Raw genomic sequence first — 13,974 nt, 5'->3', positions numbered from 1 at the left:
TGGTGGCTAGTTCTCTTTACCCTATAATAGCAGGTTTTCAAGTCACTTTTGCTGTGATGAGTCAGACATTGAATGAAAAATACTAGATTTTTGACACCGCAAAGGCTGTGTTCTGAGGCCTTTAGGAAGTCATGTTTTCTGTGCATACCCTCATTCTGAATTTTCAGATGTCACTGAAGTTGTATGTCTTAGTTGGTGGTGATTTTTCATTCAGGCATTCTTCACCAGAAGCAAACAGTGCAGCTTCCACAGAGGGGCCAGGACTCCCTCGCAGCAGCCCTGCACCTTTCATGATTTCAGTTCATATCTGTACAAAATTTTACTACTTTTTTGATTAATTTGTGTTGATTTCTGCTGTATAGCAAAGTGAATCAGTTATACATACTATACATATATCCACTCTTTTTAAGATTCTTTTCCCTGTAATAGGCCATTGCAGAGTATTGAGCAGAGTTTCCTGTGCTATATACAGTAGGTCCTTATTAATGATCTATTTTATATATAACTGTGTATATGTCAATCGCAGTCTCCCAACTTATCCCTCCCCCTCTTCCTCCTTGGTAATGACTCTATTTCTGTTTGTAAATAAGTTCATTTGTACCATTTTTTTAGATGCCACATATAAGTGATATGATATTTGTCTTTGACTTAATTTCATTCAGTTTAATGTGGCCATTCTGAGAATCACCCTCAAGTAAAATCATAAATACTGAGTGTATGACTGTCAAGATCTACTCTTCATGCCCATCCTTTTTGTTGTTGTTGTTAATGTTTCATTGTTTTATGAATATGCATATTTTTTGTTATACTGTTTGAAAGTAAGTTGCAAACAGTGTAAGACTTGAGGTCTAAATATGTCAGCATGTATCTCCTAATGATAAGGAAATTTTATATAATACATGCCATTATCTACCTAGGAAAATTAACAATTTTCTTATCCTATCTAATATCCAATTAATATTCAGATTTCCCCTACTTGTCCTAAAATTCCTTTTAGTGTTTTGCTTTTAGGGTTTCTTTTTTTTTTTTAAAGAAACCAAAGTATACTCATAGCATTTAATGGTTACATCCTGTGATATTTTTAAATCTGGGACAATTTTCCCACCTTGTTAGTTTTCATGATACTAATTTTAAGTGATTCTTGAACAAAATCCCATGTTCTGGGTTTCTCTGGTTTTGTGTGTGTGTATCATGTATCTTGTTAGTCTATCCTATTTCTGAAAACTTAGAAGATCGTTACAAAGACCTGATTAGAAACAGGTTGTATATTTTTGTCCAGATCAACTTGATAGGTGCTATGGTGATTGCCACAGTTAGTGCTTCTAAGTTTGCTCCCATGATTAAGATGGCCATAGCCAGGCTTCCCAGTGTTAAAGTACGTATTCTTTAGTGATTAGAACTAATTTGTGGGATGATTTTTTGGCTTATATTAATATTCTTTTAATTTAATGGCATTAGCATCCATTGATATGTCTTATTTGAATTATACTCCATTGGAGGTTGCAAATGAGTAATTTTAACATTTTATCATTTTGTACACGTATTAACTAATCATTTCTCTGGAAGGATATGCTTTCCCTCATCCATGGATGGTGATGTATCTCCTCTTAATAGTTCATATCAGTACAACATGTTTTACTATCAATTATCTAAAATATCAGCCTCAGTTGTAGATCACTCTACACATCTACTGATCTATGAAACTGAGTTGTAGATCAGTCATTACATATTTTATATGTACTTATTAAAGCATTTTGATGTACATTAAAGTTGGAAGTGGAGAACAGATGAAATTTAAAGCAGTGTTTCAAAACAGCATATATTTCAAGAGGTTTGATGGAAAGGATTTCCACAAGTCATTGGCAATATCACCAAATATTTATTGATCTAAAAGGAAGTTATTAATACCAGGCAATAAAAGAGCTTACCATCTCCCAAAATACTGATGATATGTATGGTCAATGTGGATAAATAGTTAGGCCTGACAGGGAGTAAATTAATATAAGTATTTTGAGCCATCCCACTGTTGCTGCAGCTTTAGTTGTCTCTCAGCTCCACATTCTAACCTGTAAGGTCTCTGATAACGGGCTGTTTCTTGGATCATAACCTGCCCATTATTTTTAAGCCCATCTCAAACCCCACCCCCTCTGTGAGCTGGAGCGCCTTCCTCCTGTCCTCTGCAGATGGCAGTTTGTACCTCTGTCACATCTGCGGCCTTGACTCCGTTTCTTTCCTATTTGGCCTAGTGGGCTTCCATAAGCAAACCTCCTAGTCAGACTGTTGAAGATCCTTAAGAACATGACTTGGTGGTGATTGTATTTTAGTTGCTAGGTTATGTCTGGCTCTTTTGTGACGCCTTGAACTGTAGCCCACCAGGCTCCTCTGTCCATGGGATTCTCCAGGGAAGAGTACTGGAGTGGGGTGCCATTTCCTCCCCCGGGGGATCTTCCCAAACCAGGGATCGAACCTGGGTCTCTGTGAATTCTTTACCAACTGAGCCACGTGGGAAGCCCTAAGAACATGACTATCCATGACCAAAAGCTTAAAAGCTCTTTTTCACTTGAGAGTGCTCGGTTTTGTATTCCCTATGAGAATCTCTCTGGAAACTGCCAATAGATGTGAAAAGTGTTTTCAGGCAGGGCTGTCTCCTTAGTGTAGCTTTCTTTATACTTTCTAATATTGATCACCCTACAAAAACAGGTTTTTGTATGAAACTTGAAGGTAGAATTGAGGATTACTCACCACCTATTCTTTGGAAATAATGTGAAGGCCTACTTCTTTGGCTATGACAAAAAGAAAGAAAAAAGAAAAAGACAGGCATAAATTAAATCTTGATTTAAATATTACAATGAAAACAAAGCTTATTTTATTTTACACGGCTTGAACCTTTTTGTTCCTTTTGTTACCTATTTGAACACTGTTTTAAATGGAAATAAAACAATGGTATTTTGTGTTTCTTGACAATTTTTTAGAAACTTTTCATCCCACTCAACAAGACAAGATTTGAAATACCTTTTCTGTCTCCTTCATAAAAGCACTTTAGATTTACGCAGTTTTTTTGTTTTTTTTTTTTCATCTGAGAATCTCAGTGCATTGGCTGATACGTTTGTTACCTGATGGTGATGACAAAACTATCACCTCTTTTGTCTTCTGTCTTTGCAGAAACCGGAGGTAAAAAGCTACGGAGCACTGTCCAGAGAAGTACAGAAACAGGCTTGGCTGTGGAAATGAGGAACTGGATGACTCGACAAGCAAGCCGAGAATCTACCGACGGCAGCATGAACAGCTACAGCTCAGAAGGAAAGTGAGTGATGCTGGCAGAGCGGTGGTCTCCTCCACGCCTCGCTGGAGTCTTCCTTCTCTCCCCCTCTCTGTGTTTCCATAAACGCTAACTCGCATGCTCTGTGGCACTGATTTAACTTTCACTGGCTGATTTGCTGTGAAGAAAACTTTTGCTTACCTGCCACTGGGAAATGTGACTTACCTGGCTTTTTATATCAATGGAAATAGGTTTGGGGATAAAGTGTTTCACTTTAAAGGCAAGATGCTAAAATATAACTGTCACAAAGGGAAGTTTGCCTTACCCTGAAGGAATACATAAAAACACAGGAACACTTTAAGTACCTATGCCCATGCCACATGTACGATGCTAATTTTGAAAATCTTTGCTCTAACAGTTATTACTAAAAAATATGGAAAACTGACACATGCTTAGTTCCATGCAGTAATGAACAGTTTGGATAAATGTAACAACCAAAAAGAAACACCACAAAGTTTGCTGAGCCTTTCCTTTAAGTAATTATCATGTAGCTTTCCCTTGACTCCACTATGTCTGAGATATTTTTAAGGCATTCGTAAAGATTGTACAGCCCTGTCACCCATGAATTAACAGTAATTAGCAACTGTAGAGCTGTAGATGGATGTGTGAAGGACATTAATAGAGGAAAGGGGGGGTTACTGACCTCATCTGTCATCACTATGGAAGCAGCAGATGCTTAGGCAACATAGTATGTAAGAGTTCACAGATGTGAGGCCATGGGGGCGGCTGGCAGAGTGTTGATGATATTGCCTTAGGAATCATTTGCATAGCACAGTTATGTAAATACAAGAGATGTATATGGTTTTCATACATCTATAAATAAGGTTATGTGTGATATTTATGGAAGCATTAAAAATGTTCAGATTAATTATACATTTGGGAATTAAGCTCAGGGGAAGAAACAGATTTGACATTAATAAAGGAAGTCTTAAAAGAGATGGAGAATCAAGTAAAAAAGAAATGGACATGAGCACTCATCACTGCAAAGTGCTGTGTTAGATACTGTTAGGGATTTTAAATGTTTGAACTATGACCCCTGCACTCCAGATGCTTACGGTCTTACTGGAGAAATGGGGTTAATACACATAAATTCACTCAACAGGTATTTCCATACCTTCTCATGTTCTAGGTGCTTCACTATGAGTTGGGGATATAAGTCACACAAGGGAGGAAAACTCAGTTGCTGGTATGACATAGGCTTTAGAATCATATAGGCTTAAATGCTAATCTGTTTTTGGTACTATACAAATTTGGGCAAGTTATGGAATTTTTTAAGATTCACTTATTTATTAGATTTTTTATCATTCATTTCTTTTATTCATTAATTGAGTTTAATAAGTACATACAGTATTGCAGGCATGGTTCTAGTGCTGGAGATGTAGCAGTTAACACAGAAGAAAAAAAACCCTACCCTCATCAAACTTACTGCCTAACAGATAAGATAGACGATAAACTAGAAAATGTATTTAAGTGCATATATAAGAAAATCTAGTAAAATATATAATAGACTGGGTGGTATATGTGCTAAGGAGAAAAGGTAGGAAGAGAGCTGGTGGAGGTTAAGGGTAGGGTTTTATGAAGGACAGACAGGGAAAGGGGTACATCTGAGTAAAAATCTGGAGGAAATTAGTGAGCATGTAGGACATATGAAGAACATTTCAGGCTGAAGCAGTGCTGAGGCCAGAGCTTGCCTGTCATCAACAATGGGAAGGACATCCCTGGGGAGTGAGGCAGAAGTGATAAAAAAAACTAGGAATTAAGATATGGTGGGCAGGGGTGGACGGCTGGTGTTGTCTTTATATATCATTGCGAGGACTTTGCTTTACTCAGATTGGGGTGAGAAACCAATGCAGGATAGTGAGCAGAGACCTGACATTGTCTGGCTTCAGCTTTAACAGATCAGTCTGGTTGCTGTGGGAGTGGAGAGTAAAGGTGGCAACAGGGGGATCATTCAGGAGGCTGTTGCAGCAACGCAGAAGGAGAAAATGATGGCCGGGACCTGAATAGTAGCATTAGTGAGGTCAGATTCTGGATGTATTTGACAGGAGAACCAGTAAGGTTCAATGACGCATTTGCTGTGAATGTGAGAGAAAGAGTGTGTATTGGCTTGTTGTGCTGCGTTCAGTCGTGTCCGACTCTTTGCAGCCCTATGGACTATAGCGTGCCAGGCATCTCTGTCCACGGGATTCTCCAGGCAAGAATACTGGAGTGAGTTGCCACGCTCTTCTCCAGAGGATCTTCCAACCCGAGGATCGAACCTGTGTCTCTTGAGACTCCTCCACTGCAGGCAGATTCTTTACCCACTGAGCTTTCTGGGAAGTTTGTTAGGGCTACTGTTAAAAATATAAATAAGAATATAGCACTGATAACATGAAGAAAAATGTCAGGATTTATTTTTAAATTCAAAATTCTTCTGGTTGTTCTCCACTGAGAGGCCTTGGAGGTGAAAAGGAAATCAGGTTACCACCAAAGGAAATGTGTCTGGTCTGTTCTTGATGTCTTCTCTCCACCTGAGTGAATGTATTACTGCAGTTTAGGCCTGGTGAATCAAGAAGATGGCATTCAGTAGTGAGACTTTTATTATCACATAATACTGACTGAGAAGTTTTCCAGCCACCCCCCTCAGGATTCTGAGGAATGATTGTGCAATATTTTAATATTCAGTGTTCATCAAAGTGTGTTTTAGATATGATACTGTTTCTCAAGGGAAGTGGGGATATGTTGTATATTAACCACTGCAGAATAAAAATGTACTGTGCCTTGAAAAAAAAAAATAATAATAATAAAAAGAAACAATACCACTTAAACAAAAGAAATTTATTTTCTCATAGTTTTGTAGGATGAAAGTCTAAGATCAAGATGTCAGCAAGTTTAGCTTCTCCCGAGACCTCTCTTCTTGGCCCCCAAATGGCCACCTTTTCACAAGGTCCTCACATGGTCTTTCCCCTCTGCATATGTACCCCTGGTGTTTCTGTTAAGGACACCATCATATTAGCTTAGGGCCCCACCGTTAAGACCTCATTAACCTTAACTATCCCTTTAAAGTTTCTACCTCCAAATACAGTCATACTCAGAATTACAGCTTTAGCAGTCCAAAGGAAAGACAACTGCAAGGCTGAGCAATTGAAAGAATGAAGTTGCCATTTAAGATAGGAATCCTCTGAGAAGAACAGAGTTTGGTTTTCTGTTTGTTTGGGGGTTGAGAGTCAGTGTGGGACGAGTTGAGTTTTGATTGCCTGTTAGACATTCAAGCAGGTAAATAGAGCAGTTAGAATACAGGTCTGGGACCCAAGGGAGAAGCCCAAGCTGGAGATGTCAGTCTTGGTAATGTCACTGTAGACGATGTTTAAAACCTTGAGATGGGATGAGATTGCCAAGGGAATAATTGGGACGTACAGGGAAGAGGTCAAAGGATCAAGTGACTATATTTAGTGGTAGAACTAATAAAGGAAACAGTGAAGTAGTTACAAAGGAAAACCAAAAGACTAGAGGGTTCAGGAAGCAGTGTTTCAAGTAAGAGGGAGGGATCATTTGGATCAAATGAGACTAATATGTTCAATTAGATGAATATGGAGTATTAGCAGTCAAGATTTACCACTCTGGTTATTAGGTAATCTTGATCAGAGAAAATTTGGTGGAGTAGAGAAAAACAAAGCTTGGAAGACAGCAGGGAAAAACTGACTAGAGTTTCACTAGAGAATGAGAGGAAAGAAACTGAAGATAGGGACTTCCCTAGCAGCCCAGTGGTTAAGACATCGAGCTTCCAAAGCAGGGGGTGCAGGTTTGATCCCTTGTCAGGAACTAAGATCCCACCTGCCTGTGCAGTGTGGCAGAAAAAAAGTTAAAGAAAGTGAAGTTGTACGTAGAGACAGCTTTCAAGAAATTCCAGGGAGAGAAATGAGATTGTAGCTGAAGAGGAATGGGTGTTAGGAAAGGGATTTTTTATTTCTTTAAGGTGGAAGAAATAGCAGTGTGTTTGGGTAAAATTGATGGCAAAATCTGAAGGCTTTCTTCATTGATAAAATGGATTAAATAACAGACTGTCTCATAAAGCAGCTAAGAAATTCAGTATGCTCATGTCAGTCACGGAATAAGTGCTCAGCGTGTAGGAGTGCTATATGCAGAACTCACAGTTCGTGCCCTCCAGATGAGGAAGAGAAAGGCACACAGACAGAAGCGTGCATTAAGTACTGGACGAGGGCTGCTGGAGGAGAAGGCAGGAGGCCGTGGAGGTGCAGGGGGCGCTTGGGATCCAATTAATAAGTGACAAAATACTGACACCAACTTCTCCTGCCTCAGGCAGGGGGCTAGATGGAAACAGGAGTTGAGGGTAACACAAAATAATCCTGTGTTGTTTTGCTTTTAGTCTGATCTTCCCTGGTGTCCGCTTGGCCTCGGATAGCCAATTCAGTGATTTTCTGGATGGCCTTGGCCCTGCCCAGCTAGTGGGGCGCCAAACTCTGGCCACACCCGCAATGGGTAAGAACTTCTGTCATGTGATTCACTGTTTTCGTTTTAGCTTATTGAAAATCACATTCCCCAATTGCATAAGATCTTTAAGAGTATTTTCTGGAATGAGTGTCTTAAATTTTAAACAATATAAACTTCATTTTTTTTCCATTTTAATTTATATGCTTTTTAAGGTAAGATATCAGTGATATATTTTTAAATATATTTGAATTTAGGAAAATACATGGGAACTGATCCAACATGGTTAAACCAAGATCTTTGACACAAGCATTTTTCTATCTGCTTTTGTATGTTAAGGCCTGTTTGTTTCTTCCTCACTCACTATTAGGTGACATTCAGGTAGGAATGATGGACAAAAAGGGACAGCTGGAGGTGGAAATAATCCGGGCCCGTGGCCTTGTTGTAAAACCAGGTTCCAAGACACTGCCAGGTAAGAACAAATGAGATTTCTTCTGTTACTGTTCATAATCTACACTTTTCAATTCAGAGACATTGTTTTTGAAGAGATGCTGAAAACTTTGTCTTTAGATAACCAAGGGTACTGATAAATGAGTCAGTTATCTGTAGTAGTTTGCATTTCTCCTGAGTGAGCACCCAGTCAGGGTGATCTGGTGGGGAGAAGTCATTAGCTAATAAGCACATATGTGGTAGAAACCCCACAAAATAAAAACTATCACACGTATGTACATGTTGCACAAAATGAATTACCTAAGAAGTTCTTGTTAGCTGGTATTTTGTGTTATTCTTCAGTTTATCTGAGCTTCAGAATTCTCCTTAGAAATCCTTAGAGTTCTGGAATAAATACAGATAGATATAAGTCCCCATAATAGCATAAACCCATAGATGAAGGACATTCTAGTTAGAAGACTGTTACTTCCTGGAGTGTATAGAGAGGCACCATTATAAGTTTTTATTGCAATGTCACATTTTGTACCAAAATATTATAATCTAAGGTGCTTAGAGCCATAGGGAATGCCAAAGATTCCAGATGCCTGGTGCAGAGATGGAGGGAGACAACTTCAGACCTGATGTACAGAACAATTCTGAAACTTGGTTTCTCACCTCAGCACCTCCACTGAACGAATTGTAATTTTGAATCTCTAACCTAGAAAGTTCACGTTGTTACCGACTGTTACCTATTGTACAACCTTGCAGTGGTGATTAAGACAGTCAGTTGTGTTCATAAAGGTCTCAGAGTTTAGTCAACTGATGGCTAGAAAGAATACCACAATTTGTACATGCATGAAAATGCTTTTATAAAGACTCTGTCAGAAAAATATCAATCCATGGTATTTATAATTAGTTGTCTCTTTCCAGCCGATTTGAACATATTACATCAAACCCCACCCTTGTCTTGTACCCACACCATCAGTGTGATAAATGCTCCATGGGGATGGGTAAAACCGTATGATTTTGAGCATGTTTAACTAGATTTATGAATTGGCACATGAAAAACTGAGTGAGACCTCTTTCTTGGATATTGTCAGGGACCAGAAGGATTTCTTTTTTAAAAGCAGTATATAAAACCAGTTGATGGCAAAATAGTAATCAACTCAGAGGCTGTGTGAACTGCCTAAAACTAACTGAATGACTGATATTAATCTATTGTTATCTAATAATTTATCTATTGTTTATCTAATAATTTTGACATAATGTGGACAGGCCAGTGATTTTTGACTGTTGGCTCTTTCAGCCCAAGACTAAGCTGTGGCAGGTGTCATCCATAAGTTGAGTGTTCTGTAACCATGGCTCATCTCTTAACTCTCCTGTTTTCTTTCCCAAGCACCATATGTAAAGGTGTATCTATTAGATAATGGAGTCTGCATAGCCAAAAAGAAAACAAAAGTGGCAAGAAAAACGCTGGAACCCCTTTACCAGCAACTATTATCTTTTGAAGAAAGTCCCCAAGGAAAGGTTTTACAGGTATTTACTGAATTATATATTCCTTACCTAAGAAGGTGTCTTCATGAAGTCAAACTTTGTATCACATTCTCTTCCATTCCTCACCAGCTGAAATTCTTGGGAAACTTCCAAGCAGTGGCCAGTGCTATAGAGCTGTACACACCAGGGAACTATGTTGAATATCCTGTAATAAACCATAGTGGAAAAAAAATATGAAAAAAAGCTATACACACTGTTTCCTTTAAAGTGAACTATAGACTTGTAAACCTCCATCACACATCAGCTGTCATCTTCCTTGATGGCTTATGATCCTAACACTCCTGTAGAGTTTTCTGACTGTACCTTTGAATTCCAATAAAGATAACTATCCCAGTAATTAAATACAACTACATAACTTGATGTTTGATGTCAGCACATTGTATGAAAGTTGCTCAGTCGTGTCCGACTCTTTGCAGCCCCATGGACTGACTATATAGTCTATGAAATTCTCCAGACCAGAATACTGGAGTGGGTAGCCTTTCCCTTCTCCAGGGGATCTTCCCAAGTCAGGGATCAAATCCAGGTCCCCTGCATTGCAGGCAGATTCTTTACCAGCTGAGCCACAAGGAAGCCCAAGAATACTGGAGTGGGCAGCCTATCCCTTCTCCAGAGGATCTTCCCGACCCAGGAATCAAACTGGGGTCTCCTGCATTGCAGGTGGATTTTTTTGCCAACTGAGCTATCATTAATTGATTATATTTTGGTTTACAAGCCTTTACGTACATGATTATACTGACATTGCTCTTTTAATTTTGCCAACAGATCATTGTCTGGGGAGACTATGGCCGCATGGATCACAAATCCTTTATGGGAGTGGCCCAGATACTTTTAGATGAACTGGAGCTATCCAACATGGTGATTGGCTGGTTCAAACTCTTCCCCCCTTCCTCCCTAGTAGATCCAACCTTGGCTCCTCTGACAAGAAGAGCTTCCCAATCATCTCTGGAAAGTTCAACTGGACCTTCTTACTCTCGTTCATAGCAGCTGTAAAACTGTTGTCATAGCAACCAGCGTTACAAAAAAAAAAAATCACAGGTCGCAAACCCTGGTAACACTGCATGCTTAATGTTGTGTCTTCTGAGCCTGTTCCTAGGGATACAAAGCGATCCTGTGTTCTCAGAGGAAGTCGCACACATTGTGCCCTACAGGAGGCCCTCAGGTGAAGGAGCGGAGCGATGAAGAACGCTCAGGTTTGGGGTTCAGTAACACTCGAGTTTTGGTCCAATCCGAAGCCATGGATTAATATCAAAGAATCAGTCAGTTTCATGCAACAAAAGCCCTTTTCAATGGCACCTTTATATTTTTATTGTTCCTTTTTCTTCATTTCTCTGACCCCAAAGTCCTGTGATGCCACAGAAATGGAGCTATCCAGCCATTAAGCCATGTTATAAGTGAAGGACTGAAGTCCTGGGAAGCATCAGGTGAAAAGCGAGAGACCAAAGACGAGGTCTAGGACAGAACGTCAGCCCTCCCCTGGACGGGACAGGAGGAGCCGGTCCAAAGTGACGACGTGGGCAGTGGCAGACCTCGGAGCTCCAGCAGGCATGTCATTCACTAATGCCAAGATGTGTTGGACTCTGAAAAACAAAATTCTGTGGCTCCACTGTACTCAATGAGATTAAACTTTTTTTTGCATGGACAGATTAGCTGAATATTTAAATTATTTTCTTGGGGCTGCAACTTGCAAAAAAAAAAAAAAAATCAGCCATTTTCAACAATTTATATTATTTTTAAAAAATAAATTTCACTAGTGCATGGTTTTAAAAAAGGGAGAGAATGCAGCAGGGTGATACAAAGACATACCATGTTTATTCTTTAATCACAGTCTGTGTTTTGGCAGACATTACAGAAGAAAATACTTTCTAGAAAATACTTAAAATTCTCTTTATGTGACAAATAAGTATAATGTATTCAATTTATTTCCATGGTAAATATCCAAATCTTACAAAGTTCAATATGTGCAAATTATTCACATCTTTCTTCCTTTCTCTCACTTTTCCTCTTCTCCCTCTTTTAATCTTTTTATTTTCTTTCTCCCTACTAGAGTGAACATTATGCTAAAAAAAAAAAATCACAAGTCTTTGACTCTTATACCCCATGTTCAATTCAGAGCTGTAGATGCTTCTGAATTTCTCAAGGGGGAAAAAAACTATTTAAGAGCTTTCTTTATTTCAAGCATGTTGAAAAGGATTTTGCAACATGACTTGGGAGTACATTAAAGTAAGTCAGCATGTGTTTGATAAAGAAGATATTTGAACTTTTGCAATTTATTGTACAGTGCATGGTAATTTTATTTTCACCTTCCAAGTTCAGTTTACAGGAAAATCCTAAAATCATGTGGCCATTGTAATGTCTAATAAATTTGTTTTTAGCACCAGCATTATTCATACAGGGGTTAAAGTATTATTTCTAGAAGGTTTTAAGTTTTGTTTTTAATTAATTAAAAGCAATTTCTTTAGCCAGTTTCTGTTTACTATGTGAATAGAAGCACTGCTAAAAATTTGGAGCCCTGAAATACAGGGCAGTTTATTAATTCATTTTTCTGTAGTAAAACTCAATTTTTCACAAATTATATTTCTAAAGAAACATAGCAAACATAAATTTGCAACAGATAATTTTAAAGCTCCAATTTTTAGGTAACTCAGAGAAAGTCAATCTGCCTATTAACAGTTCTTTGATGCCATCACCGAAAGTCTACACACAAATGCCCTAAAATCAAACCCCTGCCTTTAGTTTTACAGACAGTTATTACCATTGGGTGGTGCTGCAAGGTCAAATTTCTCTTAAGTTCCCCTATTTAGAGGAAAAGTCACTGAGTAATGTAATAAGCCACCCATAGTTTCTGTTTCTTTCTGTACACCTTGATAACATGTTCTTATAGTTTGATTTTAACTTCTAGCAACAACTTTTGAAATCTACATACATACCATTTGTTTAAGTTAATGCCATGCACAAAAATTGCTCTTTTGTGTTCCTTTTAAATTCAGTGCTGACCATTAAAAACTATCATGCTTGATATGGTGCAAAAGTTAAAAATGAGTATCACTAAAAATGCCTTCTCTTTATGTGGTGCAATATGAAATACACCAAGGCTGTGTCTTGACATTCTGAGACCTGCGATGGACCCAGGTAAAGTTGCGAAATAAACGAATAAAACTATTGAAATAATTTAGACTCTTGTGTACCAGCAACAATTGATTTAATAGACCTATAGCGTCTATACTATCCCTTAGAATAAACGTTTAACATTTTCCTGATACTAAGATGCAGTCACATAATCTTTTGTGCATATTCCTATATAAATTATTTCTAATTTTAATAAGAAGGACATGACTGTATGGAATATTTGTACATACCTGTCATTATGCAGTATTTATTTTAAAGTTGGTGTTTTTTTTTTTTAATTTTCACATGTCTGCACCTCAACTTGTGACCTAGTCATGTAAATAGCACTATGCCAGTGACCATTGCTGCCCTGTACATAGTATGTTTTAAAAGTGAAGGGAATTCCAGTTGGAAAAAAAATAAAAAGGGCAGATTAGTCCTGTGATGAACACCAACTAATGGAAAACTCAAATTCATTCTGGTGATGGTATTTAACACTTTAAATAAAACATTTTCTTTACAGACGTTGTATGCATGGCCCTCTGACTTCTGTTCTCCCCACGCATTCCCAAACCTGCTGCAGCTCATTTCCTGAACCCACACATCACTTAGAGACACTGAAATCATCTTCTTCTGCCTCTCTGTAACAGAAGCAGACCGCTGGTCTTAGCAGGTAGCCCTCAGCAGAGCACTTCTTTTAAACGCCAAAGGATTTCAGCTCACATCATTAAACTTGTTGCTTTTCAAAAGGTCATTCCACATTGAGGTGCTTTCTGATGAAGTGACTTGGCAACTCCCAAATTCAAATGAATGAGATTCTGAGTCAGTGTGGCCTCCGCTGACAGCAGAGTCAGAGTCATGTACCAGCTCTGCCGTTCCCTGGGTGGAGATGACAAGGGTGACAGTTGGCTCTGTGCCGTGTTCCCACTGATGTGTCAGTCCGGCTTTGGGGGAGACCAGGGTGGGGTGCATCTTCAGTTGGGGAATTACATGTTGTGACCTGACATATGGTGGTTTAGTCGCTCAGTCGTGTCCGACTCTTGCGACCCCATGGACTGTTGCCCACCAGCCTCCTCTGTCCATGGGATTTCCCAGGCAAGAGTACTGGAGTGGGTTGCCATTTCCTTCTCCAAGGGATC

The 13,974-nt window shown here is 38.8% G+C and overlaps 1 protein-coding gene across 34 annotated transcripts in view; it reads left to right on the top strand.

Moving 5' to 3' along the window:
* RIMS2 (regulating synaptic membrane exocytosis 2) overlaps nt 1–13,359 on the top strand; it is a 586,517-nt gene extending 573,158 nt beyond the window's left edge. For all 34 annotated transcript variants that reach the window (XM_043483862.1, XM_043483859.1, XM_043483855.1 and 31 more), the window contains 5 exons: nt 3,163–3,304; nt 7,686–7,798; nt 8,118–8,219; nt 9,573–9,712; nt 10,493–13,359. In XM_043483862.1, coding sequence (XP_043339797.1) covers nt 3,163–3,304; nt 7,686–7,798; nt 8,118–8,219; nt 9,573–9,712; nt 10,493–10,711 — 716 coding nt within the window. In that variant the 3' untranslated portion in view covers nt 10,712–13,359. The remainder of the gene's footprint in view (nt 1–3,162; nt 3,305–7,685; nt 7,799–8,117; nt 8,220–9,572; nt 9,713–10,492) is intronic.
* Nucleotides 13,360–13,974: the final 615 nt, after the last annotated feature.

This window comes from Cervus canadensis, chromosome 12, assembly GCF_019320065.1.
Source record: "Cervus canadensis isolate Bull #8, Minnesota chromosome 12, ASM1932006v1, whole genome shotgun sequence".
Taxonomy (NCBI): domain Eukaryota; kingdom Metazoa; phylum Chordata; class Mammalia; order Artiodactyla; family Cervidae; genus Cervus; species Cervus canadensis.
The sequence above is the reverse complement of the archived record's forward strand: the minus strand, read 5'-3'. Positions and strand labels throughout refer to the sequence as shown.